We start from the raw sequence: 26,998 nt of genomic DNA, 5'->3' as shown, positions 1-26,998 counted from the left end.
CCAGGACTACACCGGGACCAGACCGGGACTAGACCGTGATTAGACCAGGACTAGACCGGGACTAGACCGTGATTAGACCAGGACTAGACCGGGAATAGACCGGTATTAGACCAGGACTAGACCGGGACTGATCCAGCGTCAGCGAAGTATAAACATATATACGCCCCAGTCGTCGACCCGATCTCCTCCGTTGATGTTTTTATGTCATAAAAACACTCGGGAAAAGACCGGGACCGGGCTCTTGTTTCCAGGGCAACGGACGCGCGTCAAGTATTTTTGTCCCGTTCGTCCACGGCGTCAAAGAAGCGCGTCGGGGGCATCTAAACTCAAATGCAAAGGCTCCAAATAGAGGCGTCAAGGCGTTTTTTGACGCTTTGGTGTGAACGGCCCTTAAGACAGTAAAAAAAAATCTAAATAAAAAAATAAAAAAGCATGTTCCCCGAGGTCCAACGCGCCCCCCTTGACGGAGCCTCGCGCCCCCCCAGGGGGGAAACACAGAAAGACGGTTGGTGAAAGCCCCAGACTTAGCCCAAGTCTACAATGCAGAGATCCAGAGGCTTGAACAAGCTGGCTATGTAGCTAGACTACCACCAGGCTCAGAGAACACATCATGCAGTTGGTACATACCCCATCATCTTGTTGAGCACAATGGGAAGCCCAGAGTGGTTTTTAACTGCTCTTTCCAGTTCCGAGACATTGACCTGAACAAACTCCTGCTCCCTGGTCCAACACTTGGTCCTCCCCTGCTCGCTGTCCTCCTGCGATTCCGAGAACACTGTGTGGCCTTCAGCAGTGACATAAAGGGTATGTTTCACCAGGTCAGGCTCCTTCCAGAAGATCAGCCCCTCCTTCGCTTTCTCTGGAGGGAACTCAGGCGTGAAGCAGAGCCCACAGTCTACCAGTGGAAAGTACTTCCTTTCGGCACCACCTGTAGCCCCTGCTGTGCTACATACGCCCTACAGAGACATGTCACAGACCACACTCTCCCTCATGTTGAAGTGCGGACCTCAGTGCTGAAACATTTTTATGTGGACAACTGTCTTCAAAGTGTTGCCTCAGTCAAAGAAGCCAAAGCCATCATCACACAGCTGCAGAAACTCCTAGCTGAAGGCGGTTTCGAGTTACGCCAGTGGGCTAGCACCCACCCAGAGACAATCTGCCACCTTCCTGCTGAAGTGAGATCGGCCAGCGCTGAAAAGTGGATTGCCCAAGGTCACCCAGGTCAGGAGGAATCAGCCCTGGGCCTTAAGTGGGATTGTCAAAGGGACACTCTGTCCTTTAAATGCCGATCTGCTGTTACGACCGGAGATAACGTCACCATGCGTTCCATCTACAAAGTGTTGGCAAGCCAGTACGACCCCCTTGGATTTCTGGTACCCTACACCACTAGGGCCAAAGTTGTCATCCAACACCTGTGGGACAAAAAGCGCGACTGGGATGACCCAGCTTTACCAGAACATCTACTTGCCGCATGGAAGGAATGGGAGAATGAGCTACCACTGCTGCAAGGCATCGCACTTCCAAGGTGTTACACTACCCTTGATTTTGACTCCTCCAGTAGCCTTCGTGAAATCCACGTGTTCTGCGATGCCTCAGAGCAAGCCTACGGCTCTGTAGCTTATCTCAGAACAGAGAACTCTGAAGGTGGGGTACAAGTGGCCTTCATCACTGCAAGATCCAGAGTCGCTCCTAGAAAGCAGCAATCAATCCCACGCTTGGAGCTCTGTGCCGCTCTTACCGCTGCACAAATGGCAAATCTCCTCAAGTCTGAGCTCACTCTCCCCATTCACCGTGTTGTGCTCTGGACTGACTCCACCACTGTGCTTACATGGCTTCAGTCTGAGTCATGTAGATACAAAGTGTTTGTTGGCACTCGTGTGGCAGAGATTCAGAATCTCACGGCAGGTGATACATGGCGCTATGTAGAATCTGCCTTAAACCCAGCTGACGACATAACACGTGGCAAACCTCTGGCAACCTTGAACTCAGACAGCATTTGGAGTCAAGGCCCGGAGTTCCTGTGGTGTAGCCAAGACACATGGCCACAAACTCCCCCATTGCAGCCTGCTACATCTCAGTCTGGTGAGCTCAAAAAACCTCCTTTCTGTGGTCTTACCTCCACTCCAAGTCCTCTGCCGGATACAAATCAGTTCTCCACGTTCAAAGACCTCCTGGCTGCTACTGTTCGAGTTCAACACGGGGCGGCCTCAGGCAGTGTCACAGCCGACGACTATCACCAAGCCCAACTGTCACTTCTCCGACAGGTGCAACTTGACTGTTTTCCCATTGATTATGCCCAGTTGCAATCAGGAAAGCCAGTAGCTAAGAGCAGCCGCCTTCTCATGCTGGCACCAGAGTTTGATGACAGTGACCATCTTATTCGAGTTGGTGGACGTCTACGCCACAGCAGCCAGCTGGAACCAGACGCTGTTCACCCTATAGTGCTGGACGCCAAACATCCAGTCACTCTTCTGCTCATCCAAGACTACGATGAAAAGCTACACCATGCAGGCCCAGAGAGGGTCTTCTCAGAAATACGGCACAAATACTGGATTCCAGGAGGGCGGGAGGCCATTCGACGCTTCCAGCGCAAGTGTCAGGCATGCCAGAAGTGGCGTGGGAAGCCACAAGTTCCCAAGATGGCAGATCTGCCCCCTTCTAGACTCCGTATCCTCAAGCCAGCATTCTACTCTACCGGGGTGGATTGTTTCGGACCATACTCAGTGAAGATTGGGCGAAGAAGTGAGAAACGCTGGGGAATCATTTTCAAGTGCCTGACCACTCGGGCAGTTCATCTCGATCTCCTCTCCAGCTTGGATACGGATTCCTATCTCATGTCCTTACGAAGGTTTATTGCCAGAAGGGGTAAGCCATTTGAGCTGATCTCAGACCAGGGGACTAACTTCAGGGGTGGTGAACGAGAGCTCCGTGAGGCTTTTGCTGACCTTGCACCAGAACTCCAAACCCAGCTTGCCTCTCAGCAGATCCACTGGAGATTCAATCCACCAAATGCCCCCCACTTTGGCGGCTGCTGGGAGCGTGAAATTCGTTCAGTGAAACAAGCTCTACAAGCAACACTTGGAGCTCAGCTGGTGTCAGAAGAAGTCCTGCGGACTCTGGTAATTGAGATTGAGGGGATTCTTAACTCCAAACCGTTAGGCTACACCTCCGCAGACATAGCAGACCCTGATGCAGTTACCCCTAACTCCTTGCTCATCGGTCGACCAGATGCCTCTCTGCCACAGGTGGTGTACCCTGCCTCTGAACTCCTAAGCAGCAAACGCTGGCGCCACAGCCAAGTATTGGCTGACCACTTTTGGAAGCATTTCATCCGGTTCTACCTTCCCAGCCTTCGGGCTCGTCAGAAGTGGAACGCCGAGAACCCAGACCTGCACATCGCCAAGACGGTCCTCATCATTGACTCTCTACTGCCCCGCTCACTGTGGCCAGTGGGTAAAGTGACTGCCATCTCCACTGGACTCGATGGTAAAGTACGGACAGCAGAGGTGAAAGTGGGTGACAGGACCTACACCCGGCCTGTGGCACGCCTCATCCAACTTCCAGAGCTACCAGACTAACCATCGGATCATCTACAGGTGCCTTTTCTTGAGTTGCAGATTTCCTACAGAAATCTGGGGGCGGCTGTAGAAAAGGCCCCCTTGTGGCCACAGACTTTGACACTCTCTCTCTCCTCCCTTGCCGTGCACCTCGCTTCACCTGGACTCTCGTCCAATCAGAAGATGCCTTGGACTCTTCAGCCTGCAGCTAGTTGTTAGTTGGTTGAAAAGTTCGATGCAAGCAGCAGTGTTTAGTGGCGCTGTTATTACCTGCTTGTTTTTTGTATTTGCTGTCCTCTGATTGTGTGAAGTGTGTGCGTTCTATGCAAGTAAGTGTTCATTGTTGAATGTGTGTCAATGAGAGTGAGTTTTATATCATTTGTTCTTATTACACTTTGTTGTTAGCTTGGGCCTACTTTTCCTTTAGCCTTGTTCACCATTATACGTATAATGTTGTGTTTTTACCTTGCCGTGTTTAGTTGATTTCCATTTACCGATACCGAGTATTCGTATTCTGTCGCTAATTCCGTAGTTACGTAACCCACGCACGGCGTGGTTCTTAATTGGTTGTAGGCTCGAGGCAAGCCTTGTCACGCGCTCGCTAGGCAGGCCTCGAGCAGGTATTGTATTTACCTTCGTGGCCACCAGAGGGAGCCATGCCTGTTATCTATTTTTGCGACCACCAGATGGAGCTCTTGTATTTTCAGTAGTATTCGTTTTCTGCCTTTCTGGTGAAACTGACAGTGCCATATATATGTATATATAGTGATATATGTCAGTTTGACCATGTTTATTAGGGTTTTCAGTTGTTACATGTTATTTGTATAGTTTTTTTATGTTCATATTGTATACATTTACATTATTCATTATTGTTTGTATTTCTTCTCTTTTCAGAACCACACACACACATACCCATACAGACAGCCTCCAATAAACATCCTCCAATCAAGTCAAGCATCAAAGTGATTCTTACCGATCACCTGCTGTGGGTTCCCACTTAGCTATCCAGTACATTTATTCAATTAGGAAGCACATCCTTCCTCACAATGTTGATCATTTCATAGTTGCCCTGTCGGAGAGCCAGTTGTAAGCAGTTGACTGGATCCTGGTTTACCATAGCTCCAGCCTCAAGCAGCAGGCGACTGCACTGGAGGTCACTGTTGGACACGGCAAAGAAGAGAGCAGACCTTCGTTCGTCGTCATAGTTGCGGCGAACTCGTGGGTGGAGCATGAAGTTTGGATCATAGCCAGCTTTGAGCAGTAGGTCTACACAGTGAGCATGGCCTCCAGCAGCTGCAGAGTGGAGAGGGCTCATGCCACTGTCCTTGACTGCATACAGGTCTGTCACTGGGATTAGCCTCTCCAGAGCTCTGTCAAAGAAATGCATTTAACTCTTACTCCTCTATAAGTATTGAACCACGGCCTAACAATGCGACAGTCCTGAGAAGGTCATCTATGAACATTAAATACAACTCAATTAGTATTTAGTAGGGAAAAATAGTTCATTAACAATTAAAGAAATTCAAATGTAGTATTTCTCCAGAATGTGCCAGGTCTTAAATAATAAACCAGGACTAAATGTGGACAAAAAACAGGTTTAAAATGAACCTGACAAGGGTAAACTTGGGCTAAACTAAATTAAAACCGAGACTTAATCAGTACCAAGACATAGATCATGCTTGTTTAAACTATACAATTAATGGTGATAGGTGAACTGAAGAACATTTTAGATGTCTGAATTTTGTCCAGTTCTGTGTAAAATTTTAATATTAACGTAAAATATTCCTTACAGGATGTGTCCATGGTAGGCCACACGATGGATTGGCAGGTGTCCGCTGTAGAGAGGTAGGTTAGGATCTGCTCCATGGTCCAACAACAGTGATATGATGTCAGGGTTTCCTGAGGCAGCCGCATCGAACAAAATGGTGCCTGACTCTGACTCACATTTTACATTTGCTCCTAAAAAAACAAATGTGTCAAGCATTGAATAACTGTTTGTGAGTACGCTTATATTTGTAATCACACAAATTCTACTAAATTCTGGTACAGGTAAAAAGCGTGTTTTTATTCTGAGAAACTTTTTCATACCTTTCTGTAGTAGAACTTCTACCACGTTAAAATGCCCATTTTGAGCAGCCAGGGCAAGGGGAATTTTCTGTTTGATGTCACATGCGTTTGGATTGGCCCCAGACTCTAGGAGCAGATAGACAAAATTGTCCAGGCCTAGAAACGCAGACTCATGAAGGGCTGTCCGGTTCAGTGGCCCAGTCTGATCCACGTTGGCATTATAACGTAGCAGTAGAGTGGCTAAGTCATACTGATCATTCAAAATAGCTGGAAAAATGAGAACAATAAGTATAATAGTAAATATGTGTTTAGTATGTGATCAGAATGTTTCTTTGTGCTTTTTTTTTTAAAATGTATGTCTATATGCAGTGTTTACAATTGCTATCTCTGTATTAACTGCAGTTATCAAAATTGATAGAAACAATCAAGTCTTTTTTGTTTATATAACATTTGCATATTTTGTTTTCTTTATTTCTGTCAAAAAATGTGACAAACTGCCTTCTATTTCAAATAATGAATTAAGATCATATTTTAGAACATTGTGACACTTTGTTTACCATGTTGCACTCTGACTTTAATGAAAACGAAAATTACTATCTCTACAAACAGTCGATACCAGCGACTAAAGGAGAGTCCTGCTCATCGTTCTGGGTGTCTGGGCTACTGCCGTTCTGTAGGAGGAATGTGGCGTTCTCCCTGAGTCCATGGACAATTGCCAAAAACAGTGCTGTCTCACCCTTCAGGGTTCGACACTGTGCCGCACCAGGGGGCGATGCTAAAACATAGTGATAACAATGCATGATATGACACGTATGTTTTCTCTAGCAACTGTTTTATTGCCTTCAGTATTAAACACATTTATACATTTTTATACATTATATATAACCTTATGACATATTTGCCGCCCATAATCAAAATAGTATAAAGACAAAGATAACATAAGTCACGCAATTACCTGAAAAGATGATCTCAAGGATTTGTTTGTTGTCCTGAATTGCTGCTTCATGCAGTGGAATCCACCCACGCTCATCCACTTTACACAGCATCTCAGGTTGGATAGTCAGTCTTATCAGAGCATCTTCATCACCTAAGGTCTCAAACACATGGTTCATTCAGTACTGTTCTCCTTTTGACCTCAGTACAGTCATGACTTCATCTCACCCTCCTTGATTGCTTTATAAATCTCATGTGGATCTTCACTTGATTTCAGATCACTGTTGATCAGAGGTGGAGAGCAATGAGTTACTTTTTGATGACTGTTTCTCGAGTAATAATAGTCTACTCAATGGCTATTCTACCAACTTCACGGTTGATTTGAACCTACTCATTGCAAAGGAGGCCACCAAAAATCACAAAGCACTGGTAAATTCACAGAACACATAGGTTAAGAAAAAGACAGATTGTCACCTTGGATTGAGCCCTTTAAGTTTTCTGTATTGGATAAGACTTTGTTCTATTATGTATTGGGTTGCCTCATCTTCATCATCATCAAAGTTGTCGTCTGACTGATAAAAATCATCTTCTGTTTCAGTGTTCATCTGTGTTTATGTCCAGCACGAGCACCAGGAGCTGGGAAAGAGACAAAAGGTAAACAAGATCATAAAGGCTGGAGGCACAGAATGGACACCCCGCGAATACTAACAACAAGAACAGCACTACTGCCGTGACACAGTGAGGCATATTAGAAATCTAAACCTGACGAATTAAATTCAGTCAAAAACTGAAACAATGTTTGCAAGTAAAATTTAAAAGTTAAAGTGCTACACAACTGCGAGTGTAAGTGAAATGTGGTGCAAAATAAAACACTTATAGTAGAACTACATGAGGACAGAAAACATGTTTACCTTCATTGAAATGCTGCGCTCGACTGGTCTGCAGGCTCTCAGTTACCCACATACTGTTGCTATATTAGGTGGGCTAAAAATACGAGACCATGGGGCCATCATGGCCAACACTCAGCTCTGACCCACTACATGGACTTAATTTATTGCTTTGCAGTAGCATAATTTCGTTAAGGTTATGAAACAATAAAAAACACATATCTGAAATACTTTAGACATATAAAAACTTGAATTTAATTTGATTTGCAATGATCTACATTTATTTAAAAAATTTGTAATGTCAACAAAAAATGCATTTTGTAGGGGGAAAAAAGTATTGTATGAGGTGTCAGCTCAAATCAAATTTACTCAAACTGTAATAAGGTTACAACACCCCCTAGTGGCCATATGGAGTAACTGTACGTCTATTATTGCTACAGTATTTCATAAGGAAGTATCGAGGGTAATAGGTCCACGCGGTTTGGATGACAGGTAAGTATTTTCAGGACATTATGCATACTCAGAATAAGTCAACTTTTATTTTGCATACTCCAAGAATATATAATTAAATGTAAGATACAAGGGCTTGTATCTTAATCATCAAGCTGACAGAGCATGGCTACTCCACGTTTGACCCAGTGCTGAGGCCTCCTGCTTGTTGGTAACATCATAGTAATGACAAAGTTAGTGGAGTGGCCTGTGGTCGATAGAGTGCCTTTCCTCTCACTGGTTTTATACAGTGGACAAATGTACAGCTTTTGAGACTGAAGGATGTCCTTCTTCTGAGCTACAAAGGTAAAAAAAATAATATATATATATTAAAGCATAGAGATGCATAACATATTTTCAGTTTAATACAATTCAGGACACACTTTTTTTTTTTTTTTTTACTTTTTTTTGACTGTGGGCTGAAATGATTTAAAATTGACTTACTTGGTTTGATCCAGATAATTGGCATCAATTCAAAAAGGACTTTGGGGTATTGTTCAGCCAGAACATTACTGTTACAAACAACAACAACAACAGTCAGATTTTAGCGGGAACAGTTTATAAGAATGAGAATGTTCCATTGTCTAGTTGTCTTACCTATCTCTGTCCCATCGAGCTCCATCCAAAAACAGTCCATGAATGTAGACACCATCCTCAGGTGATGTTTCTGATGCATCAATGGGAAGAACCTTTAGCCAAAATGTGAAAGAAAAAAAAACATGAATACATATTTTTAAAGCCTGAATAATAAAATGCATAACAACAAAAAATAATCACCTCAAAATCAAACCCTAGTAAGTCAATAGGAATGTGATACTTTCTTGCATAGTTCTGCATTGCACCAGTGAGAAAAGCTTGAGTAAAGAAGAATCCAGACAGCCAAAATACATTAGGCTTATTTGTGTCATGCCACTTCTGTAACAAAAGATTCAATGTTTTTAATTAACTTCCAATAAACAGTTAAATTTCTTTGTAACAAAAAAAATAAAAAATCTTACTTGCAAAAACTTCAGCCTTGCAAGAAAGTCATTTATGTAGCTGCCCAAGGGTTTGAGACTGGGATAAGAGCGCTTGGCCCACCTTTCTGGCACTTTCCCCACTATTAAACTGCCAGCCACCGCCTCCAGCTCAGCATCCATCACCACTAACCCCTTGATGGCTTTGAGCAGGTTCTGGATGCTAACACGGATTGTAGTGCACAACCTAACAAAGCAGAACAATGGGTTGAGGTCAAAAAGACTTTTTGTAAACGTTTGTAAAAGTTATGGGGCTTACGTGTTGTAACGCTCCATCTCCTGAACCAACACAGTGTTCATACTCTCCTCATAGCGAACAGGGAATTTCAAAAGAGCTGTTTCTATGTCAAAATTCTTTGGCAGCTAGAAATAAACATACATGATGGGCCTTGAACAGTAGTAATACGAGTATAATTTTATGCACTTCAATTTTATGTGTACCTTGGTGAGAATATTATTGGCTATGTCATAAAGCGTGCTGTCACTCCCAGAGCTGCTTCCACCTATCCCTCCTCCTCCTTGAGTAAGTAGCAGTGAATCAAATAACAGTTTTGTTTGTTGAAGATCTTTGGAAACATCTACATTTTCATGCATCCCAAAAACCTCTGGGTGCTGGGTGAATGGTAGTTCCTTTAAAACATGACACAGACACATTTTACCAACATAATTTCCACATTGCATTCTTTTCATTATTATTTTACCTTGATGAATTCTATATATCCTTCATATGCAGACTTAGGTGGTGCACAGTAATCTCCACTGGGTGAGAAGGCATAGTGAGGTTTCTTGATGACGTTGGTGTTGTAAAAATCAGCTAAAATGGTCAACAGCAGTCGTCTGTCCCAGTCATCAGTCACCCTGCCTCCATAGTTACACTCTCCAGTCAAATACGTTATAGCTTCAAATGGCACCTCATCGTATTCATTAACAAACAGCTAAAAAGAGAAAAGAGTAAAACTTTAACACCATTTTTTTTCTTTATTTCATCATTACTATACTGTAAAATATACAATAAATAATACAAATAACAATACCTGGAGCTGTCTGATGCTTATGCGCAGATCAGACTCATTAAAACCATATGGAATATTCCAACCTAGTGGACCAAATTGTTTTCTCTCCTGAACAAGAGCATGGAAGAAACATAGTCCATACAAGAGCTTCTCCCAGATCTGAAAGATAAAATTTAAATGTTTATCATCAATACAGAAATTGTGTAGTAACCTTTTGTAAATGGGTATCTATAATCTTCTTACCATCTCTTTATTGGGACAACTGCTGAAGAAGTTTGGATCAGATATCGGATCAGACAGATAAGACTGGAGAAGATTTTGTCGAAGACCAGTAGGAGGCTCATTTGTCATTTTAACACCATTTTGTAGAATTGTCACTGGAAACTAAAGGGAGACAAACCACATTGCTTTATATTAGGATTATCAAATTACATTTTACCAAATAAAATAGGCTAGTATTGCACCTTTGCAGATGGGTAGCTTGTAAGCCAAAGTCTAAAGTCAGGATGGCATGTTTCTGGGCTTAGGTCTTCACAGATTTTCTCTAGAGTGGACATCCAGGAAATGGCCAAATGACAGTTTTGCAGACACACCCACGACCCGTCCTGCATAGCTGTCGCAATCATTTTTGCAGCAATGGGACCTTGGCCTTGTCCCAAAGATATAGACTGGAACTTTGTAGCCGCCATGTTCTTGTCAGTGGCAAATTTGAGCAAACCTTTGGAAAGAATATTTTTTTAGATGACAACTAACAACAGATGTCATATAAAGTAGTACTTAATGAAACGAAAATATGCAGCATAAGTTGAAACATGTATACAAAGAAAAATACTTACTGGCCATAGGATCCGCTCCAGGACACAGAACAAATACAAGTGGAATGGTGGCGTTAGAGTCTTCATAACTTTTACTTAGGTCAAAAGGAGGTGGTTGGACAAATGTCTTCCCCAGTTTGTCAGTCAGATATTTGGTAATAGCTGGTACCATCTTATCAGGTCGTAGACAGCGAATTATGATTATCTTCTGAAGCTCATTGAGTTTTTCACACCAGGGTGCAGGTAGAGGAGTGTTTGCTGGATCTTTGCTATCATATATCACCTTGAATTCCCCAGGGTTTTTGATAAAATCATTTCTGTATGCATAAGATTGTAATTAACCCAAGTATAACTTAAAAAAGGAGAAAAATGCAGAAAATGTAAAAGTTTAGGCTCAACTTACTTTATGCCCTGTAAGCCCGGGAGTTCATTGGCTCTGCAGATCTCATCCCAGTTCTTGTCCTGAAGCCAAGAGGGGTCAGGGTTGGGAATGGTGTTTTGTAGGCCTACTCCTCCAGTCAGCAAAAACATAAACTGGGAGTATTCAATCTCATTCTTTGCCCTGTACACAAAAGGTATCTATCAAGATCTATATTTGTAATTGAATATTAAAATTGGTGTTTTAATATACTTACAATTGTATGTTACAACAGAGGAGGAATGAAAAAAGAAGTTTGTCTTTCTCAAATAATGAGCGGCATACATTGGAGTATAAATTGTAGGTGAAGTGATCAATGAGGTACTGAAGACGCCTCTCCAGTATCTTTGACTTATTGCTGATAAAAATAAGATAATTAAATAGATAATATGAGTCATTTATGCATAAATCATGTAAAAAAATGTAAAGGGTTAATCTATTTTCACGTTTCTGTTGGCAAATACTTACCTGTCTTGGATAGAATTAATGTATAGGTTGACAAACCAGCTGAGAGAATACTGGTACATGGGGTCTATATTGCTCAGGTCAGCAATACTGAAGAACAGTGTAGATGAATGCTTTGCTATTGGTCTATAGCCTTCTCTAGATTCTGCTATTTTGACCTCTGTTTTCTCTGCAATCTGAAACACAATTTCAGAATGTTAGTTTTCATGTTTTATGTTATTGTTTGTAACCTTTTTGTTTACAGACCTGCTGTTTCTTTGTTATCTCGTTTGACAAAATCTTAGCAGAATCTAAAATCTGAATTGCAGACTCATCTTCCAGAATATTCCCCTTTGAGGATTGTAATGTTTCCAGTATTTTGTCTTCAGTTTCCTTCAGCTGTCTTTTATTGGCTGCTGACTGTAAGATTAAGGCATTTCTTTCCTCCTCCAGCTCTGGTCTGTGGAGCAAATGGAGCACAAGCAATTCTCTGCAAACTCTGACAGACATATAAATTTGCTATATAGCATTATGAGTTTGAACACTACCTTTCCTTGGCAACTACAATCCCCAAAAGCTGGTCCTCTAAGCCTTCAGGGGTTATCATGAAATTAAGCAGAGACACTTTGGTGGATAGTTCGGGCAGATAGTGTGGGTTTCTTAGTTTAGTAGTGATGTAGAAACGGAAATCAGAAGAGTACTCAATCACACTCTCTCCAAGTCTGATATAGTCAACACCTCCTAGAACAGTACAAGACTACAAATTAATATAACATATGTAAATAAGATCAGTCTACTTAGCTATATTTGCATCACCTTGTTTGAATGTCTGCTTGAGGAGCAGTGGTTCCAACGAAGGGTCAAGGTCTTCTCCCACATTTTCAAGCAGGAGTGGTGTGCCGAACTGGATGCAATTTTCCAATGTTCTCATATAATCTGCATCTGTCAGCTTTATGACACTCAGGTTGTTGTCCTTTTCTGAATTCTTCACCCACTTGTTTGCTTGGCCTTGAGGATCAATCATTAAAGGCCTACAATAACATACACATATTAGATGTTATTTACAAATATTTATACTTATTATAGTGTAAACACTTACCATCTTCTTGAATTACTGACAATAACTCCATTGTCAATTGAAAAACTGTCATTGGGAAGGCCTGCAAAATTCCAAGCCCTGATCTTAATTGGATCTCCCAGAGTTTTACTGAGGGAAAACTCATTAGATGAGGGAATATTTCTTGACTGCAAAAAATATTTAAACATAAATAGAACTTACTAATGAGGCTTTTTTGTTAATTATTTTTAGTAATTACATACTTTGCAGAGGTTAGTCCACTCTTTTGTACAGTGCTGTCTGAAGCCTGCTGTAAAGGCTCCCAGATAAGCAATGACACCGGCCGAAATGAGGACATCCCCAGTCAGGTTGTCATAGGTGCTCTGCAGGTCATCTGCCGCTTTACGCCACCTAAAACATACATAAATGTAAACTTGAGAACAAGTTTAAAGTAGATAAAACCATTAACATAAGCATAAACAAATGTTGCTCTTTCTTTACCTTGTCTTCTCTCCTCCAAGACCACCAATAAGCTTTTCAGCTCTCTCCAGTTTCCTTGCACACAAATCTACCTGGAACTCTAATTGTGCCTTTTCTTCTGTCTTTTCTTCAAATGTTTTTTGAAGAGCAGCCAAACGATCCTCAACCTCTTTGAGCTCAGCTCTCTTTCGGTCCAACAGGGCCATAGTGGTTGCAAGAGACTCTTGGGCTACTGCCAGATTGGCTTTCTTTGGGGCTACAACCTATAGGCACACACAATTTCTATTTTAGACTAAAACCAATGACTTAAGATAGGACATGAGCCACACCAGACCTTAGCCACTCTGTCATACTCTTCCATTGCTTTTATCCATTTACAAAGGCCCTCTGCTGCTGAAGATGCCTTCGCCACTATACTGGGGTCGAATTCGGGATTAGTCATGTACTCGGTGCGAATCTTTTGCATCACAGCTGCCTACAGAGGCAGAGGAAATATAGTTCATATTTATTTATCAAGCATCAAAACACAAAGATTGAATAGTACACACGTTGAGAACATACAGGAATATTGTCCTTGTCGTACTCTTTTAGATCTCGTAAAAAATTCATATCACCCAGTAGCTTCTTGCTTGGTCCCCAGTAGTCAAAAATCTATAAAATATTACACACACTTATGAGCATATTGTTGACAATAACTAAAATATGATAAAAATGTAAAGAACATACCTTTTTACCAGTTCCAGTGGGGTCAGGGACTTTATCTGGTTTTATATCCTTCATTACACACACAGCAGCCATCACAAGCTTCACTCCTGATGGTGGGTTTTTCATTGACTTCACAATAGTGACATCAGAAGGCTGAAACATGGAAGCAGTTTAATTTACTGGAAGGTCAAAGCACAAAAGTTTCTATGGCTACATGGGACACATAATATAGATTAAAGGAGGAAATACCAACCTTCAAAGTATCTAAGGCTGCAAGAGCAGTCTCTAGGGCAGGGATGGCTTCAGCCAAATCACTCTCACACTCATTCTTTAAAGCTTGGGCCTCATTTGCTTTTACAGTCGCTGCTTCTTCATCAACACGAACGGTTTTACTCTTAGCTTCCACTTCTTCTGACTCAACTTCAATAACCTGAAATACAAAAAGGTAGATTCAGTTGTCAGTTGGATTCCTATGCTTTATTGAAGATTTACAGCATGTGAGATCAAAAACAATTATGCCCACCTTCATCATTTTTGTATTGTCAATTTTGGCTTGTTCCAGTTTGGGCTGTAGGTCTATCAGTTCCTGCTTCATTTCTCCCACCTAAGGTATATATAGAATAGAGTGTGTTGAGAGGGTTGTAGGGGCGTGAAATTACATGGTGGCTTTATTAAGTGTCCTCGTTCTTTACAGTTGAAACAGCTGTTTCTGAGGTCTCCCCACATTTATGCTGCCCATTAAGACAATATTGTTCAGTTCATTTTGTTTTTTTACTCTACAGGGAATCTGATTGTGCCATGCAGTGATGCCAAAAGTTAGCACACTATCCACTAGTGCAGAGGTGTCCAAACTTTTTTTCATCGAAGGCCAAATCACATCTCAAATGAGGCTTAGAACATTCATTTTAGGTCTGTATCACAATGCAGTGTGATGTTATTGGGGTTATAGTGGCTGAATTACTTGCTGTAAAAATGAATGCCTAGGGCCAATTTAACAGAAGGTAATGTAAGGGTTTTGTTTACTGACTTTCACATTACCAAGCTTCCTCAAATGGTACAGTCAGACGGTGAGAAGATTCTTTTGTACACACCTTCTATACTGTGCTCATTTGGAAAATGACTACCCACAATTGTGCCAAAGTACTTAAAAATGCTCAACACACAGAGCAGAACATTTATATTGAAACTGGAGCAGTTTCTTGGCCACATTCATTAAATTCCAACTTGTACAAATAAAACAGAGAAGATATAATACTGCAATATTGTAGAATATACAGTACCTGAGATTCAGCAAAAGCTAGTTTATCCAAGCCATTAGTATAACGTCGCTTTGCCTTCATAACAATGTCTCTTTTTTCAGTAAGTAGCAGCCGAAAAGCTGCCATGAGCTCCAAATAGGATGTAGGAGTCACATAGTTATAACGGCCAAGTTCTGACAGAAATCTGCAACAAGTAGTAGTTTGTTTAGTAAATAAGACTAAATGAATGCATGTAAAATCCCCAGGCCATACCTATCAGAGAGCTGCTTTAGAGAAGTGTGGAATGTTTTACATATTGGTATAACCTCATGTCGCTCTATTTCAGTCATTTCTAGTGTCTTCAGGAATGAAATAGCTACTCTCTCAAGAGCTTCTTCTGGCCATGGCTAATATACAAGAAAATGACAATGACATTTCAACTTGACTATATGATGCATTACAATTTTACACATATGTTTTGAGATACAAATCTTTTACCTGAAACCAGTCAATAGTGCAGCAGTTAATGAGAGATGGAAACTGTCGCAATCTGTTTCTAAATGCATTTCCAATTGGACTGAAGGCCACCACAATGTGCAGGTTTTCTCTGCAGCGTGCAATAAAAAAAGGCAAACAGAGTCAAAGGACTCAGCTCCACATTCTTGTTACCAGCCTGAGCAATAGGGCGTATGGCCTATGGAAAAAAATAACAAAATAAGAAAAAATACTGAAAATCATTTAAGTAGTTAATTGTAGTATAGTTTACCTCTATTATCTCTTGCTTTTCATCTACAGCAAAGAGATTAGGAACCTCTCCGGTGTTCAGGACACTGTCCACATCCTCAAGAAATGCTTCATCTTTGATTTGAGTATCCGTGAGGAGAAACACAGTCTTCTGACCTTTCACCCCAGCATTTTTCATCAGCATCTATAACAAATTCAGAGACAGTGTAACTACAAAGGTAACACATCTGTAAAGATGTTTATACAACGCTCACCTTGATATCATCCCTCCACTCGGTCAAGCCGTAGCTCTTGGAGATTTCAGGCTGAAACATGGTCATGTGGGCCATAAAAGTGGCTAGACGGGTTATGGACTGTCGACCACTGCCTCCCAAACCCACCAGCAGAGCATTCCCACCAGGTTGCTTTAACACACGACTAATCCGAGACAGGTGCTCTAAAACATAACTATATGACAAAACAACATATTCAGCTGTAAAGCTTTTGATATGCATTCCAAAAATAACACTAGAGTATATAAAAAATCTTACAGAAATATAACAAGGTTCATGCGGCTCTTGTTCATCTGGTTGTATTCTACCAGACAGGACTCCACCACTTTAGCAAATTTGTCCACTGATGGCACTTCAGCATACAGACGGTCCTCATCTTCCAAGTCAGGGGTCATGTAGTCACCAAATAAAAGATTACGCATGTCCTCTTCCACAAGCTTAAAAATTCATTAATTAATTCACCTAGAAAAACAACACACTAAGGTGGAACACATCTTTTAACTTACTTGCTTGCCCGTTTTTAGATGTTCAAAGACTTGATCAAATGATTCTTTGAAGTTATCGTGAAGAATGTTGCTCATTAGCCGGTAAAGCCAGGTGCGGTCACTGTCATCCACCAAGCGGTCGTAGTAGACTCGGAAAACCTCGTGAACAAACAAGCGGATCATAGTTTGTTTGCTTTTAAGCGACTGTTTCTTCAGGAGTAGACAGCCTTGGATCACTCGAGAGAAGAAGTCACGCAGGTTAAAAGTGTAATGTGATTTGGCTGGAGTAGGAAGCAAGTACTCCATGGCCTTCTTGTAAACCTGTGAAGCCCAAACCACATAATTTAAAAAAAAAATGAATGTAGCAAAACTATGTAACATTATTGATTTTACTAAATTTACCTCCATGGTGGCTGTGACAATTTGATTGCCAATGGTGAAATATTCAGGGGTAAACTCATTGTTTTTTAGATAAAAGGACATTATGTTGGAGAATATGCGAACCATTGTATCATCACTGAAGGCATTAATACTGCAGATGTTAAAGTGTCTCAGGAAGCGAGATGTAACAGCATTTCTTCCTCCACCAGGGGGACCCATTGCAGAGATAAATTGAACGTCTACTAGGCAGATTCTGGATGTGTCCTTGAGATCATACCTGCAAAAAAATATAGATATAAATAAAAATAATCACTTCAGAATTTAAAGCAAATATTGTACCAGTTTCCATGGTCCATGAACTGTCTGAGAAGTTCCACTGGTGGTTGTGCTCCAAACTGTTCCAGCGCTGGCATATTCACATCATCGACAAATATTATGCACTTCTTTCCAATTGGGGGCCCATAGACTCCCTGTCTTCGCTTATTTAATCTGGACATGATGATATTCTACACAAAACAAGTACACATTTTACATTTTGAAATCTAAATAAAAATTGAATATAATCCTAATAGCTTACTTGTGTCTGATTGGCACTTGTACGTGCTGAAAAGTTGATGAAAAAGGGTAGATAGAGATCTTTGTCTAAATTGTTCAATAGTTTGTCCTTGATATACACAGACTTCCCAGTGCCAGTGGGGCCAACAAACAAACTAGGCCTGAACAGAAAATACACAAAGTAAATAAAAGCATGTAATTTCTACTTAAACCTTCAAAATATGATGCTGTATGTCAATTTGAAAATGGTACGCAGTGCTTGTAAAAATGCTTACACTCCATATGTGATGCATAGGTCCATAAGGTATGTATAACGGACCGTGTCAATTGTGGGAACAATTATCTCTTGCACTTTGGTATTTTTGCCCCCTAAGTTGACATTCTTGATGCCGTCATTCCAATGAATCCAGCGACCTTTACCTTTAAACTGTGCAAAAAATATTCATTAGCATTATTCATTGCAGTAATTGAGGTAATTGTGTAATTGTAAGTAATAACACAGTAGTACCTCATAAAAGTAGTCGTAAACTAAACCTTTTTCATCTAGTGGACATTCCCATTTCCCAATGGCCTCAGGAATAGGGTTTTTGTCTGTCTTTCCTGTTAAAGTGGTTCTAAAGAACTCATTAAACTTCCCCCGGCTCTGTGCATCACAACTGCCCCCTACTGACCACACTAGAGAGAAGGCAAAGGCAGCCTGTAGAAGAAAAAAGAGAATAGAGAATTTAAAAACAACTGGAATCAAAGTGATAAAAGGTTGCTCTCTCAATTTACCTTAATCCAAACATGAAGGATTTTGTCTTCAGGGTGTGTCTTGACAGGTTCAGATAGCAGCATTTCAAACAGACGACACAGTGAGGTCACAGTGTTACTGTCACTAGTCGGGACAACTTCCTGTAGAAAAAAAATGCATATTTACAATACTGATATTCTTAATTGTATGTGTAAATATAATTTTATTCATTTTCATCTGAGGTTTAGGCTACCTTGCAGTATTTGCGCAGCATTCTCAGGGCAGGGGGTAAAAGCCAGTGAAATAGTTCTAACAAAAGGGTCCTGCTCACTGGACTTTGTAAATCCTCTGGAAGAGTATTGAACCAAGAAAGAACTAAAGGCTCCCAGCCTAACTGAGATGGCTCCATATAGATCATACCACATCTACTGACTGTAGCAGGCTGCAGAACAAAAACAGTAACTACATTTACATGCTTATACACTAAGATAACATTTGCATGCTTATGTACTAGTATCTGGTAACTTACAGAAGCTTGTGAAAGATCCATAGCCTCAAAGATAAGGCTCATCTGATTGGACATCTGAATAATCTCACCACTCATCAGACACAGCTGTCAGGGTCAAATAAAAAATTTTAAGTGTACATGACATACAAATGAAGCCATTTTTTCATTACCTTTTTGTTATCATCAAGTACTGTGTTCATGCTCTCAATCCACAGAGTATCTATGGGTCCATCAAACACTACCCATTTACGTTCTGGTGTCTCAGCTGATGCAAATTCCCTAAACGTGTTAGCCACAATACCATCTGTCCACTTAAAAAAAAAAAAATTGTACTGCATAAGGACATTTTTCACAGTCAGTAGCAGTTACATATAGACACTGATGTACCTCATGGGAAACCAAATCAAACTGCCCGAAGAGCTGCCCCATAGTGATGGACTTAGGGTTCAGTGTCCTGTAAATGACCTTCTCCTCCTCTTGACCCTGTTCATTCATCAGAGTCAGTGTGTCTGCTAGAACATGTAGAACTTTGGTCTTTCCCGCAAAAGATTCTCCAACCAACATGAAACTGGCAGAGATAGATACATACATGTAAGGTTAATGTTGTGGTAAAGTATATCATTTTAATATTTAACAGAAAATAAACATACCCATGTCTCACAATCATCATCTCATATGTCTGAATCATCTTCTCTAAAAATACTTGAGTAGGTTGGACATTGTGGCTTTTGCAGCACTCTTCAGCAGCTTTATAAAACAACTACAAAAAGATCAAATAAGTCTTATTATTGTATATATAAAAGTATAAAGTAAAGAAGCTTAGTAAATAAACTAGATTCATACCTGATAGTCAGCTTTAGGAAGGGAGATTCCAGGAAACAAATCGCTGGTAATCCCATTGAATAGAGGAATATCATGAGACAGAAATTTAGGCTCATTAACATCTTTTATAGATCTCAGGAGCTATAGGAATAAAATAAAATAATATATTACAAAATGCTCAAAAACACATTGTCAGTGAAAGTTTATAGTTCATACCAGTATATCCTCATTCTCTTCTGGATACTTCAGTTTGAGATTTCCAGCTGCCACAAGTACAGCTTTTACGGCCCTCATGCCATAGTCGTAGTGAAACTGGGAGGAAAGCTGCTCTGAGCACAGTCTGTAGGTCATTACTATCTTCACTGACAATGGTTTGGCATTCAGAAAGCCGTACGAATACAGCGAGATCTCAGCAATCAAAGCATAGTTTGGGACCATCATGGCAACAGTTCGAAATAAAACCTGGGAAAGAAAATTTTTTACTGTCAGGTTAAAAAGGAAAATATAGCAAATACAGCAACATAACAAAAAAGTGTTTAGTTTACCTTAAGATTGTCAGGTAGTTCCGATCGCCCTGCATAGCCTGGGTTCATGGTGATGGACACAAAGCAGTTGGGATTAAGTTTGAGTGTTGTTCCTTCAAAATCAAAGTACTCCAGCTTCTGCTCAATGGCTCTCTGAATACACAGCACTTGTTGAGCCACGACAGAAAGCACCTCCAGTTCAATTCGATTGAACTCATCAAAACACGCCCATGCACCTGAAGATGCCAGACCTTTGAAAAACTGTAAGAGGAAATGTTATCAAATGAGTTAACCACATGCATGTAGGTTTAACATAATGTAACACAAATTCTAACCTTGCCCATTGCAAGATAATCCAACCCATCTGAACAGTTAAACACAACACACTGAACAGCAAGTGCTTTGGCCAAATCCTTTGTGGTTTCAGTTTTCCCTGTTCCTGCTGGACCCTCAGGAGCACCACCCAGGTTTAGGTAGAAAGCCCCAATCTAAAAAACAGAAACAGTTTAAGAAATCATGATATATTACACCACTAAGTTTTTTTTTTTTTTTACTTACCAGAGTTCGGTAACATCTGTCTGTCAGTGGAGTGATGACTAAACGTGGAGAGTTGCCAAGATATTCATAAGCATACTTGACATCACAGTTGATAATTCTAACATGCACATTGTCGTTGGTCCAGTAGTACCGGAGCTGGGCCAGCCACTGGAAGTCTGTATCTTTTGATACACCTGATTGTAGTTGGATAGATATTTAAAAATAGTGTATAGAGCAACGAAATTGTTAAAAATGAAAGTGGTCTGTGATAGGATACCTTTCTCAATGAGCTCCATGATGACATCTCTGGCATGTACATCTATTGTGACCAGTGCTCCCAAAGTGGTTCGAGTTTGTTTGGCCAGTTTTCCTCTCACAAGCTCCACAATGTCATTCAACTGACTTTGGAGCTGCTCATAGTACTTTTTCAAAACCTAGACAAAAAGGAATTTAAAAACTGTTCCATACCATTTTCAGAATCTTGAAATCTTAACTAAACTAATTTTAAACTAACCCCTGCTCTAATAGCTTCATGTACTTCCAATGTCCAAAAGATTTGTGAAGTACAAAGCACCACCTGTCCAGGCCACTCCCTCACCCACTGGCTGCGGGTGGTTTCAGCATAGGCCTGAAAAGGACATAATCACACAGTTAAATGATACACACAAGATCTTAATAATATTGGACATGAATTCACTAACTTCTCTCGAACGAGCAATCACATCATTAACACTGCGCAGCATCACATCCTCCACCTGCACCAGCCACTTCTCCACTGCCCCTTTGGCCTCTACTGTGGAAATGTTCTGGACAAGGGCAACACGCTCCCCTTCACTGCTATACATGGCCTACAGGAGAGAATGATTATTATTATGTTGTAATTTTAGTGATAAAATAAAATAGAGCATAATGTGCACCTGGATATCCAAATTGGGTAAGAAGTCCAGTTTAGAGATACCCTCAAAACACTTTTTAAGGTGTGGCTGAACTCGCAAGGGATCCTTGGTCTCTGACAAAATCTCTAACATTTCATCATTTGACAAGAAAAAGAACCTGATGACAGAAATTATAACTGTATTAGTATTGTGTAAATTTTTCTCTTCGTATGTATAAAGCGCATTCATCATCTTACCTTGGAAAGAAAAGGCGCTTCTTTTCAAGATATGCATTTAGACCTTTCATAATTGTGTCCAGTAAGTTATTGGATTCCTGTAGCTTTTCAAGTAAATCAGGCAGTGATGTTGCTGGTAGGATCTTTAAAGCAAGCAGAGCATATTATCTACTAACATATAAAGGCTTATGTTATAGCCATAAGACTAATACAACATTTAATATAATGCATGCCTTAGGGTCCTTGACACAGTGTCTCATGACCTCTCTCCAGATTTTATCAACAGTTTGGAAAAGACGTCCCTCCTCTGGAATCTGATGCATGATGTCCTGAGAGGAGAAAATGGGTTCCAGGTAAAGCCATTGAGTCTGCACTTTTACCCACTCATCAATGGTTCCTTGGATACGAAGCAAACGATCTTCCCAACTCTGTATAAAAAAAGAAAATCAATTAATGTGAAGTAAGCCCGACATGTTTTTTGTAAAATATCAGTAACCTGCCTTGATTTCATGTTCAAATGGCTTAATAAATGGTGAGCCCCTCATTGTCTGAGTCTTAACTATTTGGTCATCCAGCATAGTTTGAATCTCGTCCAGTGATATTAGAATAGATACGCCAGTCTCTCTGTGAGGCTGATGGTGGAAAGCAACATCATCCCATATGGTCACCATAGTCTTCATGGCTTTCTCAAAAGAAAATTCCTGCAGCGATAAAGAAAACATGATTAGGGTGAAAAGCTCAAAATGTAACTGCAATGTGTAATATACTTACTTTACTAGCAGCTGCACTGACAGACTCGAACTTGTCTAGGTAAGGAGTGAGGTTTTGTTTTAGGATTTTTCTTAGTGTAGTGCCAGAGTCTGGGGTAATATCATATCCTACTATTTTTGACATTTGGTCCCAGTGGCGTTGTCTGATGCCCGGATTACAGAGAATGGACACAAGAGGAACATGCTCCTACAATACAAGATGCATTGTTTAGTTCTTCAACACGCATTTAAAGTATTTTTACTACTTCTACTACCTTAAACTCTTTGATCTCTTGTAACACAGTACTGCACAAAGTTGCAGTGGGACTCTCAGTTTTGCTTGAATCTTCTGCACCCTCTTGCCCAGCTTTACTCTGTCTCTGTTGGAAAAACTTTAACATCTTGAAAACGTTCCTGAAGAATTCATCAACTTCCACTTCCATGCTCTCTCCATTCAGGCCCTGGAAAGATCCATCCATCCATCTAAACAGAGACACTATTAATGCCACATATTTGTTACCACAATAAATAAACTAAAAGGAACCATACAGTAAATCATACTTTTTTTCTGTGTGCTGCCACTCCAGCACAAGCCCAAAGAGTTTCTGGTAAGGTTCAATGCTCTCTTTAATTGCAGCTACTTCTGGGTAACTGGTTTGCGCCATGTCGTAAACTTTTTCTTCTTTATTGATGTATTCTACAGTTTCCTCTGCCTCCCGGATCAGTTTCTGAACAATCCTAATATCTGCCACATACTGCAACAAGACCAGTTTTAGGACAAATTTTATATAAGGCCTAGAAAACATAATATTCATAACCATATTTGGTTACATGAAATTGTATTTTTTACCTGTGGAATCAGGTCTAGCTCTGAGCATTCTGGGAAATCAAGAATTCTGTGGGCTAATTTAGTCAACTCTACCATTAGTTTTTCTCTTGTGGCAATCAGCTCATGTTTTCCTTTATACTTAGCTTTCTCTATCACCTAGAAAAAAACAACAACTCTGTATTATATTACAAGAAACAATTATTTTACAGCATACGGAGAGAGAAGAGGATTACCTCATCACTTAGTTCAAATGCCTGCATGATGTTTTGTGGCCACAGAAATACAGTTTTGTGAAGCTTCAGATCATCAGGCTCAAATATGTGGACATCCACAAGGTACAGTAATTTTTTAAGGGATTCCTGGTACAGAAGCATTATACACAAACTGTTATATGAAGGAAAATAAATCATTAGTTAAAGCCTAAGCACTGTAGGCCTACTCACAGATATTTTCTTCTGGAGTTGTGAGAGACCTGTTGTTTTGGTAAAGTTGATGTATTCAATCATTTCAACCATCTTTTCTGTGCTTTCTGGTACTTTCTGAGCATTCTCCTTGATTGTTTCAAATTCTGAACAAATCCTTCAAACACACAGAAAACGTGATATAAATTACATATGGATCCAATTGTATAGTAATTTATGTAATAAATTGATACTTAAACCACTTACTCCACATTAAGCACTCTGTGATTGTTAACTAGTTTCTTGATGAGTTCTTCAGCAAAGTGTTTAGCTTTGTTGGCTAGTCCCTGCTTTAGTTCTTCACAATCCAGATGGACCATTGTGAAGTGGGCTTTGGCTGGAAGGTCGATAATCTCTTTGGACAAACGATGGAACTCCTCCACTTTCTTAAAATATCAGACCGGGTTTTTTAATATATATTTTATTTTATAATAGCTATTGTAAAGTCTACCTTATTTTTAAGTAAGTACCTGAGTATATTCTTCAAAAGAATGCTCCTCCTCCATGAACAACTTCACTTGAGTTTGTGCAGTTCCATTAACAAGCCATGCATATTTTTCAACTGTAAAGGTAAACAAATATTATTTTGTGTAAAATAATTATTGTAATCTTATATACTGTCAAAAAGACATAATTTGTATAATATTACCATAACTCTGGAAATGTTTGTCGGGTTCCTCTAAATTTTTTTCAACCGCTGTCTTCAGTATGGCATTAGCACTACCCCATATATGATCAGCCACTTTAGCGTCCACAAATGAAGATTTGTTGACTGAGCCAGCCATGATTGGACAGTCGGTACTTTCTTTAGAAATATAAACAACAAATGTTTGACATAACTCTTCAAACTAATTCTGAGCCTGAAGTCTGAGCCACACTTACCTGCAGTGTACTTGTTATTGAATTAAGAATCCCAAAAATGGCTCCCCCTAGATCTTGTAAGGTTGGGTAAATCTCCATCTTTTCATCATCAAATGTCAGAGACATTCTGAACAAAGGCAGGCTGTGCTGATTCTTTTCATCAAAAAGACTAGCATATTGTGCTACACTTTTATGAAGCAGGGACTTAAGCTGTAAAATATTATAAACAAATTTGAATGTAAGAAATAGTATATGTGCTGTATATCCAAGTATTTGATCTTAACCATAAAAAATGACACAGTAATCTCACCAGATTGGACATAAGAGTGGATGCACAGTTGTAAAAAGAGTCCAACTTCTCTTCTTTAATACCCTTTACTGTATCTCTTAGGGTTAGCAGATGAATAATTTTCGGAAACCAAGTGTTCATTATGTGCTCTTCTGTTCTCTTGCACTCCAATGCCATTTTATTGTGTAAACTTTTACAGTCAACAGGCCCTGAAACTCTGAATAAACATTAGACATAATAAATCATGCTATTATTACATTGTTATTATGCCCAGTGCATTTTATTACCTGTAATCTGAAAGATCAGCTAAGACTATTGGAGAAAATGTGGTGTAACTGATGTCCAGTATTATCTGCATCACTGGATGAAGAATGTGCAAATTTGCTTTGATCTTCCTGTGGCTTTGGACAAAGCTTTCGTGCCGGGGTTGTGAGAAATCCAAAATTCTATTGCACAAGACAAAATATTTACAATATGTTGTCTAGGTTGATACATTTATTGTGTAACTTACTCAAGTGAAGTAACTTCCTGTTTCTCAGTATTCTGTTTGTGTGGTTCTTTTAAAATTGAGCCCACTGATGCAAAAGCAAAATACATTAAAGTAACCAATTCTATTAGTAGCAAACACACACTTAAGAGTAAAGACACTAAATATAAAAAAATACCTGTATGTTTGACAATTGCATTACGGAAGTCCTCGCTCACTTCTGTGCAGAGCTCCTGTAACAGTGCCTGTGTTCTTGGAGTATTTTTAAGTTCAGGCAGGAGTCGGCCAGTGATGGAGTGCAGCCATTCTTGTTGTATTGGAGTAAATGGACCACTTTCCACACGTTTCTTTAAAAATGCATAATTCATCTGAAAATAGGAGAAGCAAATGTTATTTCTCAAACATAAGCATTTCTCTGTTAATGGCATAAACCTGTAAACCAACCCGTTCCATCTGGTCTTCACTGATCATCTGTGATAAATTTGAAAACACTGTGTTAGATGGATGCTTGAAATAAATAATATTTTATGTAGACAGTGTCTAACTGTGTATTTCTTACAGAGGGTGGAAACTGTGGCTCTGGTGATGAGCTCTCTGGTTCGTTATCCAAGCACCGTCTATAGGCAGCCGTGGCCCTGGACACCCTGTATGACAGTATATACAATACAACTGCTTTAGCCAGCTAACATTGTAGTTAACTGCAAGTGTTTCCAACCTGACAGAACACTTACAATAACAATCGACGTTGGTCATTTAGCATTTTCTTTTTTCGACGCTTCTGAAGTTTCTGATGAATCAACATGCATGTCTCTTTGACAGCGTCGACCTTTGTGTCAATTGGCGGCAGGACTGGGAACTTTGGCAAACCATCCACTTCTTTGTCTTTCAAAATTCTACCGGAGGTTGCCATTTCTACCAAAAAAACATTAACATCAAAGGAAATCATTAAGTTAGATTGCCAAGTTAATTAATGATCAAAAGACTTTATTACTAATATATTTTAGTAATCACTAATTATTACTACTAATATCAACAAAACTATTTTACTGCAAGCAGAGGAGAACTAATTTAAGGAAATGCAACGAAGTGTTTGCAACTTAATTTAATCTTTTCTAAAGTCTATAGATGGCGCTGTTTATCCTGGTTTGGCAGTTTTTGATGGAAGAAATGACCGGAAGTTAACGAAAAACCCGCTAGCTTACTGCTAGCTTACTAGCTGTCGCCGACGTAGCTCAACAATATATAAGGTAATATAACTATTTCAAACATTATCGTGAATTTTGATGGATTAATATGATAATAAAGCCTAGAGTTTGACATAAGTAGACAATGTGAACCCCAAGAAAATGCCTAAAATAGAATTTAAAAACACAGCGTTAACGTTAGTGTAGTTGTTATTATAGGCCTGAACTTCAGTATGTTTCAAAGAAGACCACAGTTCTTTAGTTTAAGGTCATGGTTTAAGGTCAAGGGTATATTTCCTCTGTTATTTCTGGCCATTTTTTGTTTATAATTGAGTTGTTTTGTAAGT

The 26,998-nt window shown here is 40.0% G+C and overlaps 2 protein-coding genes across 2 annotated transcripts; both read right to left on the bottom strand.

The window, feature by feature from the left end:
- Nucleotides 1-4,575: 4,575 nt before the first annotated feature.
- Nucleotides 4,576-7,509, bottom strand: LOC129407891 (ankyrin repeat and SOCS box protein 14-like). Its single transcript, XM_055150462.1, has 8 exons — nt 7,469-7,509; nt 7,032-7,193; nt 6,786-6,838; nt 6,580-6,711; nt 6,241-6,399; nt 5,646-5,891; nt 5,348-5,516; nt 4,576-4,927 (listed from the first exon to the last, which is right to left on the bottom strand). The coding sequence occupies exons 2-8, from the start codon at nt 7,160-7,162 to the stop codon at nt 4,576-4,578; spliced, it is 1,242 nt and encodes a 413-aa protein (XP_055006437.1). The 5' UTR covers nt 7,163-7,193; nt 7,469-7,509.
- A 267-nt stretch (nt 7,510-7,776) lies between these two features.
- Nucleotides 7,777-26,377, bottom strand: LOC129407196 (dynein axonemal heavy chain 12-like). Its single transcript, XM_055161112.1, is given in 75 exon segments — nt 7,777-8,231; nt 8,378-8,445; nt 8,531-8,622; nt 8,711-8,848; nt 8,932-9,136; nt 9,209-9,312; nt 9,391-9,579; nt 9,651-9,884; nt 9,984-10,121; nt 10,206-10,346; nt 10,427-10,680; nt 10,799-11,094; nt 11,181-11,339; nt 11,413-11,553; nt 11,664-11,836; nt 11,907-12,099; nt 12,188-12,380; nt 12,456-12,670; nt 12,739-12,884; nt 12,960-13,107; nt 13,198-13,439; nt 13,511-13,651; nt 13,738-13,827; nt 13,903-14,034; nt 14,135-14,311; nt 14,405-14,485; nt 15,162-15,324; nt 15,393-15,526; nt 15,618-15,746; nt 15,748-15,813; nt 15,886-16,047; nt 16,118-16,310; nt 16,394-16,572; nt 16,642-16,941; nt 17,023-17,278; nt 17,341-17,507; nt 17,579-17,717; nt 17,832-17,983; nt 18,065-18,253; nt 18,331-18,450; nt 18,543-18,731; nt 18,819-18,902; nt 18,968-19,108; nt 19,185-19,365; nt 19,448-19,557; nt 19,641-19,760; nt 19,836-20,081; nt 20,165-20,404; nt 20,479-20,631; nt 20,702-20,874; nt 20,958-21,114; nt 21,195-21,308; nt 21,382-21,528; nt 21,598-21,733; nt 21,813-21,934; nt 22,025-22,219; nt 22,292-22,492; nt 22,563-22,748; nt 22,816-23,023; nt 23,102-23,295; nt 23,391-23,525; nt 23,603-23,728; nt 23,813-23,948; nt 24,038-24,216; nt 24,301-24,392; nt 24,480-24,594; nt 24,597-24,635; nt 24,713-24,901; nt 25,002-25,197; nt 25,268-25,426; nt 25,492-25,555; nt 25,646-25,835; nt 25,912-25,938; nt 26,027-26,111; nt 26,199-26,377. Coding segments are annotated over 75 exon segments (11,841 nt in total). The 3' UTR covers nt 7,777-8,037.
- Nucleotides 26,378-26,998: the final 621 nt, after the last annotated feature.

The sequence above is a fragment of the Boleophthalmus pectinirostris genome, unplaced genomic scaffold (genome assembly GCF_026225935.1).
Source record: "Boleophthalmus pectinirostris isolate CB_2022bp ecotype Guang Dong unplaced genomic scaffold, ASM2622593v1 HiC_scaffold_1, whole genome shotgun sequence".
Taxonomy (NCBI): Eukaryota; Metazoa; Chordata; class Actinopteri; order Gobiiformes; family Gobiidae; genus Boleophthalmus; species Boleophthalmus pectinirostris.
The sequence above is the reverse complement of the archived record's forward strand: the minus strand, read 5'-3'. Positions and strand labels throughout refer to the sequence as shown.